Consider the following 17,695-nt stretch of genomic DNA (forward strand, 5'->3'; position numbering starts at 1 on the left):
CCAGGCAGCTCTATAGATTTATTTCAAGAAGCTGTCTTGAGAGAGACAAGAGCTTTGATATACCCTCAGTTAAAGACAATCTCACAAAAAAGAAAGAGAGGCAATTAAATGGTTAAGTAAACAAGATCACCCCCACATTACAAAGGCTGACAAAGGTGGGGTGGTGTTAGTATGGAATACAAATGATTATAATAAAGAAGTCTATCGCCATTTTGATGACAGGGTCAAATATACTGTTTTGAAAGAAAATCCCAGTAGACGGGCTCTTGATAATCTATGTACCCTACTCAGACGGCAGGTCGAAAATGGAACCCTGTCAGAAAACATGGCAAATAGACTATTACCAAAAAATCCAGTTCCAGCTAAATGGTATACTCTGCCAAAAGTTCATAGATCTACCACCGCCCCCACAGGTCGGCCTATTGTAGCAGGTATAAATTCGGTTACTGAGTCACTATCCAGTTATATCGAATGGTTGCTGTCTCCAATTCTTAAAGGCATCCCTACACTCATAAAAGATACCAGCGATTTACTCACTGCATTCCATCATTTCATCTGGCAAGACAGTTATCAACTGGTATCTGTAGACATTGAGAGCCTGTACACCCGCACCCAGAAAAATCTAAAAAATAACAACAGATGTGTGTTTTCCTTTGACAATACGTGTATGGACGAGAATATCAAGAAAGGTATTCTAAATAACTGGTTCATTCTCGAACGGGATCCTGAAATACATGATTGTACAAAGGAAAGACCCATTATCACTTTCAGGCACACAAAGACGATAGTGGATATGATTAAAAAAGGAAAAAACTAAAATCGAGAGAAAAAGGAAAATTGGTTAAACAGGTTCACCCCAAAGGAACATTTCCCTTGTATAAATTGCAGATATTGCAAATTAAATATAAGTAAACAAAATTTTATTTTAGGAGGGGAAAATATCTTTGTAAACCAATTTGTTTCCTATCAAAGTACGTATGTGGTTTATGCATTAATATGTAATTGTAATTTCTACTATATTGCAAAAACCAAAAGAAAATGATGCACCCGCATACGTGAACATATCTATTCCCTCCGGACCGGCAAAGGAGCTACGCGCTTCGTTAATCATATGCAACAATACCATCAAAATAATATTACTCATTTAAAATTTGCCGGTCTTGAGAGAATCAAAAATGTTCTTATAGGAGAAGATCGGCATGCCTATTTACTTCGTAGAGAGGAATACTGGATCATACACTTGCCTATCATGCCTATCTACTTTGTTCTGTATCATGCACTTGCAAGCCTTGGGCCCTTTGGGGGTTAAATGAAAGGAACAATCTTTCTCCTTTCCTATAATTCGTCTTGCATTTTAAGATTATTTTCTGATAATTGTTTCGTATGGCTCTCATGCATAGAGCAATAGAAACATAGGAAAGTGTTTTTAACATTTCACTGTTTTTTGTTATGTTAATCAACACTCACCTGTATATAAGCACCTTCCTTGTAGCAGAATGACGTACTACCGACCAGAAGAAGCGTCATTTCCGACGTGAAACTAGTTGTCTTGTGGTACGCCCCTGCACCTAAGAGCTCCAGCTCTTGCTCCCCGCACATCCAGCTACCTGTATGCCGTTTGCTGTACGGACACTTAAAATAAAAGCATCGCTTGGTAAAATACAAACGTGGGTGAGTGGAGCTTTATTCTCTTCTACGTTCTTCTGCTTTATTGATAGCACTTTTTTCATAAGCTAACACCTCCACATATACTCAAATCGGGACTTTCATTCATTGGATGTTTGCTGGTATACACATGGCTGCAGTGCCTGATTGCCGTCACCTGCTCTAAGAGACATTCTGTAGTCTACTACACCAATAGCTTAGCACGCTACGGGATGTATGTATAGAAGCTTGAATTACTGTGCTGTCCGGGCTCACTGCTCCAGTTGAATACTTACAGTGGCGCAAGACTGAAGTGCCAGCCATGCATGATGACATAATTTCATCACGTGCAGCCTGTACAAGAAGACCTGCACTGATTCTGATGGAAAAGGGCCCTCTCATCCTGTCTAGGCAATGGAGGGTGAAGGAGGTGTGTCTGAGTTTTAGTTTTTAGTTGGCAAAAGGTGGGAACCTGTCAATTGGGGCATCTACCTAATGGGAGACCTGTTTAATAGGGTCTTCTACCTAATGTGGGCATCTACTATATGGGAGGACCTGTCTAGGTATCTACCTATTGGGGGTAACCTAACTAATTGAGGGAGATGCACACCTACTGGGGGCTTCGAAAATAATTTATTTCCTTGGAGCATTTACCTAACGGGAAAAAATTATGTACATACTGTGAGAATTTACGGACTGGGAAGATGTAGCTACTGTCATTCACTTCTGTCCCCTCTTTCCCACTACCTACTTACTCTTACTATGTAGGGCATCAAGGAAGGTATTGTTTTGGGCACTGTGGGTAAGAGAAAAGTGAGACCTCCATAAGACATCTTCCAACCATGATTTGTCACTGCCAGAGAAACTAAGAGAAGCTTAAGCTTTGCGCTTTTCCAGCACCCTTCTCACCTTTCTTCTTGTGCCTTCATGACATGACTAAGCCCTGAGTGTTCATTGAATGGTCCTTCAATGAATCATGGAGTTTGCTCCAGACTGTGTGTTTGGGGTCTTTTTCTCGTTCTCATGTGTTGCTTGAGCGTTTTTCTCTGGTTCCAATCTTGCAGAGCTTAAATGGGCACTCTCATAACATTTTTTTTGCTATTGTACTCCTTATGGTAAATAAAAAATCTTCGTAATGTACTTTGCTAAAAAAAAAAAAAAGACGTTTTCTAGGTTTTATTTGCGTTTAAAAAAGCTGCCACTAGGTGTCTCGCTACTTGTCCAGAGTACATTTTCCCCCTGCACCTGAGAGCTCCGGCTCTAGCTCCCCGCACATACAGCTACCTGTATGCTGTTTGCTGTACGGAGACTACAGAATGTACCTGCAGAAGCATGGACTCCTGTTTATCAACAAAACCCCTGCTTCATAATTTGCCCCCCCTAAGAATTTCCAAATTCACACATCTATAAACACAGAGAGGCAATACTGTGAGCTTCCTGGTGTCTGCAAACTACCTACCACATCCTCTTTGTACCAACTGCTGAGCTGTTTAATGTTTCCTCAGCAGCAGGAGGACAGGAGATATTGTTGTGGGAAGATGAGTCAGGGAAAGAGGAGATTTGTTAAAAGAACAAATTACCAGCAGCACTCTGCTGACACTATGTGAATGAGCCTCTGCTAGCAACAATTACATGCAGCAAGGCTCACTCTTAGATGTGGCATGCTTCTGCCAGTGCACTCCATCCCTCGACCCACTGGCACCATAACAGCTACAGGGCCCCCCTGTGGAATGGGGACTGTTGGCAATTGAGCAGTTTGCAACCCCCCAACTCCAGCCCTGCCTATGGACATACAGTAGGTACACTAGTATTTACAAAAGAGACAGCTGCCCTGAGCCTTATGGGTGGTAGAAGGTGAGTGATAAACCTTGATTTACCGTTCAAGAACCTTTCAGTTTGCAAGTACACAGCCCAGGCTTTCTCTTTTTCCCTCTTGCAAATAGCACACGGTGAACCTAAATCTTGCTGTTACTGTAGACAAATTTTCTCTAACAACAGGCAGCAGACAGCAGATTTCAGGGAAGGGAGACAACTAGTTGCCAAGACTGTAAAGCTGTTTTTGACGGCATGTTTAGTAATAATTAAGTGATGCACAAATGTGTTAGAAATCACATAGGCTATCAAATTTGTAGTTCTAAACAGTGTCCATTTAAATCTATTTTTAATGTTAAATGACTCTCCCATAATTGTATTTATTTACAACTACTGAATTGAGTTCAATTATGTCATATATATATATATATATATATATATATATATATATATATACGTCATATCTCTAACTCCATTTAAATTCTCATCACTTTTAAACTCGGAGATCATGTCCCAATTTTCTCTCATTAGCATTCATCTTTATTTCCTTACATGAATGTAATGTTGTTTTGCTAGATATTGCTTCATACAGTATATTGATTATATTTATAAATTGTTTGAAATTTGTAGAAATTTAGCTCAGTAAGCATGAGGACACAGTAATGACAACTGTGCAGTCCTGTAGTGATCAAAAACTGTAACATTATGCACATTTTTGATGACGTTTATTGCTGTGCATTTTTCACAGGTTTTTAATCTGATTAAGGGCTGGTTCACATCACGTTTTCTCCCATACGGGAGCACATACGGCAGGGGGGAGCTAAAACCTTGCGCTCCAGTATGCATTTCTATGCGCTCCCGTATGTAATTCATTTCAATGAGCCGGCCGGAGTGAAACGTTCGGTCCGGTCGGCTCATTTTTGCGCTTTTACAGCCGGACCTAAAACCGTGGTTGAAAGCGAATTTTGCTGTCATGGTTTTTGGGGGCCATGATGCATTTAGGAAGCCCCCATGGTGCCAGAATAGCAAAAAAAAAAAGAAACAAAAACCACATGGCATACTATTTTGCACATACAGCGCAAAAATGAGCCGACCAGACCGAACGTTTCACTCCGGCCGGCTCATTGAAATGAATTACATACTGGAGAGCATAGGAAGGCATACAGGAGCACGAGGTGTTAGCTCCCCCCTGCCGTATGCGCTCCCATATTGGAGAAAACATGATGTGAACCAGCCCTTACCTGCTTTACCTTAAATGGAGCCATCAGTTCTGAGAAAAACTGTGACAGTGGGTGAAATTAAAATGCTTATCTTTCTATTTTAGGGACCACTTATTGTTACTGAAGAGCTGCATTCTTTGACTTTTGAGACACAGCTTTGTCAGCCTGCTTTAGTTGTCGACTTGGAGGTAAAGTATCCTTAAAATGACATGTGGAAAACATGAAGTATATGCATATTTATCATGGAAGAGAAGGGGTTGCATTCATTAAAATAAATTTGTAATGAATAGGAATGCCTTCAGGTGTCTGATAGGCGACACCTGGTAGCCGACACCTGGTTGATCAGCTGTTCAATATTGCTGCTGCATCTAAATTAAAGTAAATAGGAGCTAAATTGCACAGCCACTACACAATGAATTTAGTTTACAGCCCTGTTCACAGTTTATATGCTAAAGCCCCAACTCTGCCAAACAGCTGATCAGCCACTAATGAGACATTGATGGCCTACTCTGAGTATAGGAAAACTTAATGAATCTTTATTATGAATCTTAATTGCATTTTAATTTGAAAACACGATCAGATAGATTTTAATTTAGTTTCTGACATAAAGATTAGCCAAAGTAACTACACTCATTGACAAAAAAAACATGCACCCAGATAAAAATGTTGAATTGCTGCACAGGGCAGGATGATTGGACTGAAAGCAGGATGGTCATTTGGAGGAATTGTCAAAATCTAGGATAGCCATACTAAACTGGTGGGAGGAGTTGGGAGCAGTGGTTACATAAGGGCATGCACACACTGCAAACTAACTCCAGATGGCAGAGACGTATCCCCAGTAGAGTGAATCCTTTGATCTTGCCAACAAAGTTAAAGGGGTACTCCGGTGGAAAACTCTTTTTTTTTTTTTTTTTTTTTTTACTCAACTGGTGCCAGAAAGTTAAACAGATTTGTAAATTACTTCTACTTAAAAATCCCAATCCTTCCAGTACTTATTAGCTGCTGAATTCTACAGAGGAAATTATTTTCTTTTTGGAACACAGAGGTCTCTGTTGACATCATGACCACAGTGCTCTCTGCTGATACCTTTGTCCATTTTAAGAACTGTCCAAAGTAGGAGAAAATCCCCATAGAAAACATATGCTGCTCTGGACAGTTCCTGAAATGGACAGAGATGTCAGCAGAGAGCACTGTGGTCATGATGTCAGCAGTGAGCACTGTGTTCAAAAAATTAAATAATTTTCTCTGTAGTATTCAGCAGCTAATAAGTACATGAGGATTAGGATTTTTTAATAGAAATCATTTACAAATCTGTTTAACTTTCTGGCACCAGTTGATTTAAAAAAAAAAAAAAAAGTTTTCCACCGGGTTACCCCTTTAACCTCTTAAGGACCAAGAGCGTCCTGAGTCCTTTCCCTTTCTATAACGCGGGGATGGTTCGGGCCCAGCCTCTAACAACAGCCGCGACCCGGGGCTAATAGCGCGCAGCACTTATCGCGGTGCCTTGCACTATTAACCCTTTAGACGCAGCGTTCAAAGTTGAATGCCGCGTCTCAAGTGAAAGTAAATCACTGCCGTTTTGCTCAGGGGGCTGTTTGGGAGGTTCTCCTACCTTGCCTCCTGGTGTCCGATCGCCGAATGACTGCTCAGTGCCTGAGATCCAGGCATGAGCAGTCAAGCGGCAGAATCATTGATCAATGGTTTCCTATGAGAAACCATTGAACAATGTAAGAGATCAGTGTGTGCAGTGTTATAGCCCCCTATGGAAGCTATAACACTGCAAAAAAAAAGTGTAAAAAAAAGTGAATAAAGATCATTTAACCCCTCCCCTAATAAAAATTTGAATCACCCCCCTTTTCCCAATAAAAAAAAAAGTGTAAATAAAAATAAACATATGTGGTATCGACGCGTGCAGAAATGTCCGAATTATAAAAATATATCATTAATTAAACCGCACGGTCAATGGCGTACGCGCAAAAAAATTCCAAAGTCCAAAATAGTGTATTTTTGGTAACTTTTTATATCACGAAAAAATGAATAAAAAGCGATCAATAAGTCCGATCAATACAAAAATTGTACCGCTGAAAACTTCAGATCACGGCACAAAAAATTAGCCCTCATACTGCCCCATATGCAGAAAAATAAAAAGTTATAGGGGTCAGAAGATGACAATTTTAAACGTATACATTTTCCTAGTAGTTATGATTTTTTTCAGAAGTACGACAAAATCAAACCTATAAAAGTAGGGTATCATTTTAATCATATGGACCGACAGAATAAAAAGAATGTGTAATTTTTACAGAAAAATGTACGGTGTAGAAACAGAATCCCCCAAAAGTGGCAGAGTTTTTTTTTTCAATTTTGTCTCACAATGATTTTTTTTCTGTTTCGTCATAGATTTTTGGGTAAAATAACTGATGTCCTTACAAAGTAGAATTGGTGGCGCAAAAAATAAGCCATCATATGGATTTTTAGGTGTAAAAATGAAAGAGTTATGATTTTTTAAAGGTAAGGAGGAAAAAACGAAAATGCTAAATTAAGGAGTTAAGAACCCAGCCCATTTTCACCTTAACCAGTTAAGGACCCAGGGCATACGGGAACGTCCTGACACCCTGGTACTTAAGGACCCAGGACGTACCTGTATGCCCAGTGGGAATTTCGGTCTCCGCCGAGCGGGGGCCGGACCGGCGTGACTGCTGATTTCGATCAGCAGGCACCTCACACAAATGCCCAGGGGGGTCATTACCCCCCCCCCCCCCCCCCCCATGAATTCACTCTGGCGACTTGCAGCTATTCCAGGTCATACGGGTCTCTGGTTAAACGGAAAATAAGGGGGATCAGGGTTGTCTAAAACACTCACGTTCCCTCTGAAGGGATAGGAGTGAGGTGGCAGGGGTGCCACCCCTCCTATCCCTGCTATTGGTTGTCTAGATTGGGAGCGGGGGGGGGGGGGTTAACTTTCGGTTTCCCCATTCTGCCCACCCACAATAGGCGGGGCAGAACGGGGAAACCGTCGAGGACTGACGCCGAAGGTCCACTTACCCATCGGCGCGGATGAGGCGACAATCGGCGGCGGTGATCAGTGGCAGAAGAGGACGGCGATGCGGCTCCCTGGATCCTAAGGAAGCCGGTGAGTTGCCTAGCAACATCTGGTGGGCTACAGTATGAGACCACTATACAGTGGTCTCTAAACTGTAGCCCTACAGATGTTGCAAAACTTTAACTCCCAGCATGCCCAGACAGCAGTTTTCTGTGTGGGCATGCTGGGATTTGCAGTTTTACAACAGCTGGAGGGCTACAGTTTGGAGATCACTGTGCAGTGGTCTCTAAACTGTGGCCCTCTAGATCTTTCAAAACTACACCTCCTAGCATGCCCACACAGCAGTTTGCTGGGATTTGTAGTTTTGCAACATCTGGAGGGCCACAGTTTGGAGATCACCGTGCATTCTGGAAGTTGTAGTTGCGTACCTCCAGAAGTTGCATAACTACATCTCCCAGCATGCCCTTCGGCGATGTACATGCTGGGAGTTGTAGTTTTGCAACAGCTGGAGGCACACTGGTTGGAAAAAACTGAGTTAGGTAACAGAACCTAACTGAAGGTTTTCCAACCAGTGTGCCTCCAGCTGTCGCAAAAGTACAACTCCCAGCATGCACGGTCTGTCAGTACATGCTGGGAGTTGTAGTTTTGAAACAGCTGGTTTGATTGCCCCCCCCCCCCCCCCATGTGAATGTACAGGGTACATTCACTCGGGCGGGTTAACAGTGAGTTTCCTGCTTCAAGTTTGAGCTGCGGCAAATTTTTTGCTACAGCACAAACTCTCAGCAGGAAACTCACTGTAAACGCGCCTGTGCGAATGTACCCTAAAAACACTACACTACACTACACTAAACTAAGACATAATAAAGGGTAAAACACTACACATACACCCCCTTACACTGTCCCCCCAATAAAAATGAAAAAGTATTGTACGGCAGTGTTTCCAAAATGGAGCCTCCAGCTGTTGCAAAACAACAAATCCCAGCATTTCCGGAAAGCCACTGACTGTCCAGGCATGCTGGGAGTTTAGCAACAGCTGGAGGCACCCTGTTTGGGAATCACTGGCGTAGAATATGTCCACCCCTATGCAATCCCAAAATTAGTCCTCAAATGCGCATGGCGCTCTTTCACTTCAGAGCCCAGTCGTATTTCAAGAAAACTGTTTAGATCCACATATGGGGTATTTACGTACTCGGGAGAAAGTGCACTACAAATTTTGGGGGCTTTTTCTCCTTTTACCCCTTGTGAAAAGGAATTGTTGGGGGCTACACCAGCCTGTTAGTGTAAAAAATAAATTTTTTACACTAACATGCTGGTGTTGCCCCATACTTTTTATTTTCAGAAGCGGTAAAAGGAAAAAAAGACACCCAAAATTTGTAACGCAATTTCTCCTGAGTACAGAAATACCCCATATGTGGGCGTAAAATGCCTACAGACGCACAACAAGGCTGAGTGAGAGCGCTCTATGTACATTTGAGGCCTAAATTGGTGATTTGCACAGGGTTTCTGACATAAACGCAAAAAAATAAATACCCACATGTGACCCCATTTTGGAAACTACACCGATCACAGAATGTAACAAGGGGTAAAGTGAGCTTTAACACCCCACAGGTGTTTTTCATTAAAGTTGGATGGGAAAATGAAAAAAAAATATGTTTCCACTAAAATGCTGGTGTTACCCTACATTTTTCATTTTCACAAGGGAAAATAGGAAAAAAGCCCCCCAAAATTTCTAACCCCATTTCTTCTGAGTAAGAACATACCCCATATGTGGTGTGCTCTGCGGGCGAACTACAATGCTCAGAAGAGAAGGAGCGCCATTAGGCTTTTGGAGAGAAAATGTGTCCGGAATTGAAGGCCACATGTGTTTACTAAGCCCCCATAGTGCCAAAACAATGCACCCCCCCCCCCACATGTGATCCCATTTTGGAAACTATACCCCTCATGTAATGTAATAAGGGGTACAGTGAGCATTTACGCCCCACAGGTTTCTGACAGATTTTTGGAATAGTGAATGTAATTTTTTAATTGCACAGCCCACTGTTCCAAAGACCTGTCAAACGCCAGTGGAGTTTAAATACTCACTTCACCCCTTATTAAATTCTGTGAGGGGTATAGTTTCCAAAATGGGGTCACATGTTGGGGGTCCACTGTTCTGGCACCATGGGGGGCTTTGTAAACGCACATGCCCCCTGACTTCCAATCCAAACAAATTCTCTTTCCAAAAGCTCAATGGCGCTCCTCCTCTTCTGTTTCACAATGTTTTTTATTGAATTTTATAAACATGAGAAATGTAACATATAACATATTATGACATCAGATGTGTCAGAGTTTACATATGAACATGCATAATAACCTTGACTGGTGGAGCATAATTGTTCATCCAAACAGTGTTACGCATATTCACAAAGCGCTCCTCCTCTTCTGAGCATTGTAGTGCGCCAGCAGAGCACTTGACTTCCACACATGGGGTATTTCTATGGGGTTACAAATTTTGGGGTCATTTTCTCCTATTATCCCTTGTAAAAATTTTAAATTTGGGGAAAAACCAGCATTTTAGTGAAATAATATTTTTTTTTTCTTTCATTTACTCATCCAACTTTAACAAAAAGTCATCAAACACCTGTGGGGTGTTAAGGCTCACTGTACCCCTTGTTACGTTCCTTGAGGGGTGTAGTTTCCAAAATAGTATGCCATGTGTTGCTTTTTTTAGTTGTTGCTGTTCTGGCACCATAAGGGCTTCTTAAATGTGACATGCCCCCCAATAACCATTTCAGAAAAACTCACTCTCCAAAATCCTTACCTTCTGAGTCACTCCTTCCCTTCTGAGTCCTCTAGTGCACCCACAGAGCACTTGATATACACATATGAGGTATTTCCTTACTCGAGAGCAATTGGGTTACACATTTTAGGAAGATTTTTCTCCTTTTACCCCTTTTAAAAATTCAAAAACTGGGTTTCCAAGAACATGCCAGTGTAAAAAATGAAGCCTTTGAATTTTCTCTTTCAATTTGCTGCTATTCCTGTGAAACACCTAAAGGGTTAACAAACCCTTTGAAATGGGGTAATTTATGGAGTATTTCTAATAAGTAGGACCTTCAAATCCACTTAAACTGAACTGGTCCCTGAAAAATTTCGATTTTGAAAATTTTGTGAAAAATTGGAAAATTGCTGCTATACTTTGAAGCCCTTTGATGTCTTCCAAAAGTAAAAACATGTCAACTTTATGATGCAGTCATAAAGTAGACATGTTGTATATGTGAATCAATATATAATTTATTTGGAATATTCATTGTCCTTATAAGCAGAGAGCTTCAAAGTAAAAAAAAATGCAACATTAGAATTTTTCACCAAGAGATTATGCAAGTATTGACAAAATTTTACCACTAACATAAAGTAGAATATGTCACGAAAAAACATTCTCGGAATCAGAATGAAAGGTAAAAGCATCCCAGAGTTACTAATGCTTAAAGTGACAGTGGTCAGATGTGCACAAAATGGCCGGGTCCTACACTGAAAATTGGCTGGGTCCTTAAGGGGTTAAGGACCTGGTCAGTTTTTTGCACATCTGACCACTGTCACTTTAAGCATTAATAACTCTGGGATGCTTTTACTTTTCATTCTGATTCCGAGATTGTTTTTTCATGACATATTCTACTTTGTTAGTGGTAAAATTTTGTCGATACTTGCATCATTTCTTGGTGAAAAATGCAAGAATTTGCTGAAAAATTGAAAATTAATTATATATTGATTCACATATACAATATGTCTACTTTATGTTGGCATCATAAAATTGACATATTTTTACTTTTGGAAGATATCAGAGGGCTTCAAATTCAGCAGCAATTTTCACAAAATTTTCAAAATCAGAATTTTTCATGGACCAGTTCAGTTTTGAAGGGGATTTGAGGAGCCTTTATATTAGAAATACCCCATAAATGACCCCATTATAAAAACTTCACCCCTCAAAGTATTCAAAATGAAATTTAGAAAGTCTGTTAACCCTTTAGGTGTTTCACAGGAATAGCAGCAAAGTGAAGGAGAAAATTCAAAATCTTCATTTTTTACACTGGCATGTTCTTGTAGGGAGAGAAATCTCCCTAAAATTTGTAACCACATTTCTCTTGAGTAAGGAAATATCTCATGGAGGAGATTTATCAAAACCTGTCAAGAGGAAAAGTTACCCGGTTGCCCATAGCAACCAATCAGCTTGTTTCTTTCATTTTTAACAAGGCCTCTGAAAAATGAAAGAAGCTATCTGATTGGTTTCTATGGGCAACGCAGCAACTTTTCCTCTGCACAGGTTTTGATAAATCTCCCCCAGTATGTGTATGTCAAGTGCTCTGTGGGTGCACTAGAGGGCTAAGAAGGGAAGGAGCAACTATGGGATTTTGGAGAGTGAGGTTTTCTGAAATGGTTTTTGGGGGGGCATATCACATTTAGGAAGCCCCTATGGTGCCAGAACAGCAACAAAAAAAACACATGGCATACTATTTTGAAACTTCACCCCTCAAGGAAAGTAACAAGGGGTACAGTGAGCCTTAACACCCCACAGGTGTTTGATGAATTTTCATAAAAGTTGGATGTGTAAATGAAAAAAAAAAAAAAAAAACATTTTTTTTTCACAAAAATGCTTTTTTTTACCCAAATTTTACATTTTTACAAGGGGTAATGGGAGAAAATGCCCCCCAAAATTTTTAACCCCATTTCTTCTGAGTATGGAAATACCCCATGGGTGGACATTAAGTGCTCTGCTGGCACACTACAATGCTCAGAAGAGAAGGAGTGCCATTGATCTTTTGGGGAGAGAATTTGGTTGGAATAGAAATCGGGGGCCTTGTGCATTTACAAAGCCCCCAGTGGTGCCAAAACAGTGGACCCCCACATGTGACCCCATTTTGGAAACTACACCCCTCAAAGAATTTAATAAGGTGTGCACTGAGCATTTACACCCCACTGGCATTTGACTGGTCTTTTGGAACAGTGGGCTGAGAAAAAAAAAAATTATTTTTCACAGACCACTGTAAATGCTCACTGCACCCCTTATAACATTCTGTGAGGGGTGTAGTTTCCAATATGGGGTCATATGTGGGGGGGGGTACCATTGTTCTGGCACTATGGGGGCTTTGTAAAACACGTGGCCTTCAAATCCGGACACATTTTCTCACCAAAAGCCCAATGGCGCTCCCTCTCTTCTGAGCATTGTAGTTCACCCGCAGATCACTTTACATCCACATATGGAGTATGTTCTCGAACAGAAGACATGGGGTTAGAAATTTTGGGGGTTTTTTTTTTCCTATTTTCCTTGTGAAAATTAAAAATTTTGTGTAACACCAGCATTTTAGTTAAAATTATTATTATTATTTTTTTCATTTTCCCATCCAACTTTAACGAAAATACGTCAAACACCTGTGGGGGCTCTAGGTGCCCATACCAGTCTCTCCCACCACCACCACCCTTCTGGTTTGCTCCGGTTATTTTGGGTTCAGCCTCTGGATATATGACCCGGGCGGATGTCTGTGTCATATGTTTTTCTTATATTTCCTTACCTAGATCGCAAGCCATGGCGGATTTGGAGGCTTGATATCCCCCGCTGTGTGCCTTCTAAAATCCATGGGTCGCCTCCACTGCACTACTCCTAGGTCAAATTCATCTGTCAGACAAAAATTCTGTCCTTGTTTCAGCACTGCAATATTAAGTCAGTAAGATTAATGATTGTAGAAGATGTATCCATATAGTCATTCTCTTCTTGTATTACTGGTGTCAGGAAACTTTCTTCAGTTTTGTAACCGCACCCCTGTTTTTCTTTCCCCTTGTTCTCTTCCTAAAGGGTAAGTTGTATTTTGGGAGGTAGTGGGGACTACTATTAATCTATGTTTGTTTGTTTTTATCTTTGTCATCTGAACCATTTGAACTCTGTTGTCCAGAAGTCGGTTGTGTTTCTTCTTTGATTTTTATTCCATAATTTCTTTTGGTTGCTGTAAGTTTTCTTGCTATTCCTTTTTGAGAAAATTTTGCCAGTAGCAAAGTCCGTTTTGTCTCTTAGGAATGTATTCAGTTTTTGGTCCTTTATGGTACTTTGCAGGTTTTCTTAGGTTTTCTGTAATAAACGCATATTAGACCTCCTTTCGTTCAAGAACAGCTCTAGGCATGTGTAATAAATATTCAAGGTGAATTTGTTCACTTTTTTTTATTTTTTTTTAGGAATTCTGGATCATCTAGATATTGTGTAGGTTCCTTAAAATTTCTTAATCCCCTTGGGACATGACCACATTCTTTGTATTATTTTAGAGATTTATTTGTCCAAAAAAGCCTCATTTCTTTTTCGGCTAGTTGGCATATTTTTCATTCTAGACTTTTAGTGGTCATAAAGTTAAAAGCATCTGCGTCATTGCATTGTGTGAAAAATGTCCCGGCGTCCTGCCGTCCTGCAATTATATAAATCTCCGTGTTCACATCGGTAGCAGCGGTTCCTGGTATAGTATCCATTATGTGGAGACTGGTAAAGTTTATTATCCCAGGCACTCAAGGGTCTTGGGTATAAATGCGTCCTCAGGACGCAAAGCACAGGAATAGTAGAATACAGTCTATATATAAAATAGAGTCTGGCACTGCATACCCTAATCCACACTACCCCGTTTCCTCTTGAAGTATACTTATACAGGTGTAGCTTCTTCTCTAGCATGAAACACTGCTTAGTCAGAAATCATTGTGGTGCTATACCTGTAATGCACATAACGATCATATCAAAGACTGAAGGTATAAAAAAGTACATCTTCTCAACTAAAAATCGATTTCTAAAGCAAATCCACAGTTATGTGAGATTTGTAGATGATGTTCTAATAATATGGTCAGGATCAGAGTCAGATTTTGCTAACTTTATTTGAATTTAAATGCAATGAATAAAATGAATCTCAAATTCACCTTTAAAACTAGTACCAAAGAACTTGAATTTCTGGATGTATTGGTCCAAATAAGTGAAGAGGGTATCCAAACGATCGGATATAGAAAACCAACTGCAGGGAACGTCCTCTTAAACTACAGAAGTTATCATCCAAGTCATGTAAGGTCTGCCATACCTTACGGGCAGTTTTTAAGATTGCGGAGAATAAATAGTACATAAGCCAGTTTTGAGATTCATGCTAAAGATTGCAAGCCAGAATATATCCGAACAATGTATTAGATAACGCCTTTGCCAAAGCAAATAATCAAAACAGAAATGTTTTACTTTACAAAACTCACAAAAGAAAAAACTATAGTAATCATGATGAAAATAAAAACACCTTTCGATTTTGTTTTTCCTTCAAACATAGTCCCATGTCTAAAATATAGAGGGGGCCCTTTCCTCAAGACTGGTCTTAATACAGTCAGATATGCATAATAGTCAGATATGTATAAATTACAGTCAGATATGATTTATTTATATTTCATAAAATACAATAATATGCTTGTAGTGAGTGTCAGCTGCAGGGCCCTTGCAGATGATCTCAGCATATAATAAAACATATGGTCAATAAAAATATATAGTTAAAAGTAAATATTAGAAAAATATATAAAATATATTATAAAATATAGATTCATGTATAGAATACTTAAATTGTTTTTTAGATATAGCCAAAATAACACCAAATGTAATTAGTCTTTTTGCACGGCAATGCACTATCTTTAGGATGCCGCACACAATATTAATTTAAACTACAGTACCTTGGGGAGGTACTGTAGTTTAAATTAATATTGTGTGCGGCATCCTAAAGATAGTGCAGTTTAAATAAAGTCATTCAGATGGACAATCCTGTCTTCTGTGAAGACTTCCTCTATAGATACTATGACCCTCATTTGCTAAGAGTGGAGTTTAGGTTTCTTTGTGGGTTTTAATTCCCTACAATTTATTTTCCACGGTATTTACTAAGGTTTCCCTACATTTTCCACTTTCCCTACACTTTGCTTTTTTAACACATGCTCTGATTTGTCGGGTTTTCCTCAGCTCAAATCCACCACACTTTATGTGGAAACCTTAGTAAATATGTTGTTTTTTTGTGAAAATGTCGGGGACCTTTTTGGAGACCACACCCCCTTTCCCCAGTGGCCACGCCTCTTTTTTGGTTTTCTCAGCAAAATGGAGAGTTAGTCGGGTTTTTTAAAATTCTGGCGCAAATTATGGCTCAAAATCTGGCGCAGACAGAATTTCTGGCGCAATGCGACAGAATCTGGCACACAACCCGACAAAACATGTCGGGATTGCAATAGTAAATGAGGGCCTTTGTGTCTGTTAAGTATATTGCAAAGAACTGGATACACTTATTGCAAAGTGCGATCTCAGCACTTCAGATGATGTCCCGTGACATTCTCACACTTACCGGCTATGTTCGCACAGACGCTCAGGAGAACGCTACTACCAACAAACCCATTCATCACAAGCATCAGGCCGGCAACAGACCTCTCCATCCCCAGGTCTGCCAGCGCAGCCTAAGCCCACTATCAGAGCGTCCATGTGACCATACAGGGTAAGTGTGAGAGCGCCATGGAACAGTTTGTTCAAAGCAGTTAGCTATTCTCCCTAAATAGGTAATGGTTATTGCTCTGAACGAATGAGAATTCGTGTGCGTCTATTTTAACCAGAGTTCTCCTGCCTTCTGGTGCTGGTTATTGTGCAATACACTTCCAAGTCTGCTTGAGTATTTACCTTGTATTTATTTATAAATCTTGTGATTTTAGTCATGGTTAAATAATCTTGTTTATTGTACATTTTAGTCTGTTACATTTGTTGGTTTTAGGATTAGTATGTCTGTTCTGCTTAGTCTGTGTTCACACTGTGTTATTCTAGTGTTACCTGTGCTCTGTATGTAATTATTTCTGTTTGGTCTCTTGGAGTCTGTTCAGACTCATACGGTTTTAGTCTTGCTTGTTACCTGTGTGTTCTGTATGTTAAATTTCCTGTTTGGTACCCTGGAGTCTATTTAGACTCATCTGGTCCTGGTCTAGAGTTTCATGTATTACTGTATATTTCTGTTTCCTACTGGGTCAGCATCCTGATCACATGGTGGAGTGTACCTGCTGGCCAGTAGTCTATTTGGCTTTATTATAATGGCTACTCCTTTTGTGGAATGGGGTGTCCAGTTTTTTTGTTCTGGGTCCCAGTGTGAACAGTGTCCTATGTTCCTGATCAATTTAGCGTCTTGCTTTCAGTTCTTCTGCTCATCCCCTGCAATTCCTTGTTTCTGCTGTATTTTCGTACCATGCCTAGTCTTGTTCATTTATCCATGTCTTCCATTCATCAGGATTCCTGTTTGTGAACTGTTTGTTTAAACACTATATTCTGCCCTGTTAGTATTTGTATCCCGTCTGGTGTATCTGGTTGTCTGGTAGTTTTCCTGTTCTGTTTCTGGCCTGTGACGGACTATGTATATTATTTGTTTTTACACCACTGCACTTTAGCACAGGCAAGGACCAGCTCCAAGTTGTCGATTCACCACTTAGGTGTATGGGCATGTAGGCAGGAAGAGCGTCACTAGGGACAGCTTAGGGCTCACTCTCCCTGTCCACCCAGTCGGTCATAACATATACCTTACAGATACATAGTATCTATTGAGGAAGTCTTCACAGAAGATGGGATTGTCCATCTGAATGACTTTATTTGAACTGCACTATCTTTAGGATGCTGCACACAATATTCATTTAAACTACAGTACCTTGGGGTTGCCGTGCCAAAATACTAATTACATTTGGTGTTATTTTGGCTATATCTACAAACAATTTAAGTATTCTGTACATGAATCTATATTTTATGATAAATTTGATATATTTTTCTGATATTTACTTTTAACTATATATTTTTATTGACCATATTTTTATTATATGTTGAGATCACCTGCCAGGGCCCTGCAGCTGACACTCACTACAAGCATATGATTATATTTAATGAGATATAAATAAAACCACTGTTATACTTATCTGACAGTAATTTATTGCTATAGAATCATTA

General features: G+C 40.0%; 1 protein-coding gene across 5 annotated transcripts in view; it reads left to right on the forward strand.

Moving 5' to 3' along the window:
• Nucleotides 1-17,695, forward strand: part of STAT1 (signal transducer and activator of transcription 1) — a 1,320,138-nt gene that overhangs the window by 820,417 nt on the left and 482,026 nt on the right. For all 5 annotated transcript variants that reach the window (XM_056535944.1, XM_056535945.1, XM_056535942.1 and 2 more), the window contains one exon: nt 4,781-4,864. In XM_056535944.1, the coding sequence (XP_056391919.1) occupies nt 4,781-4,864 (84 nt within the window). The remainder of the gene's footprint in view (nt 1-4,780; nt 4,865-17,695) is intronic.

This window comes from Hyla sarda, chromosome 8 (genome assembly GCF_029499605.1).
Source record: "Hyla sarda isolate aHylSar1 chromosome 8, aHylSar1.hap1, whole genome shotgun sequence".
NCBI classification, from domain to species: domain Eukaryota; kingdom Metazoa; phylum Chordata; class Amphibia; order Anura; family Hylidae; genus Hyla; species Hyla sarda.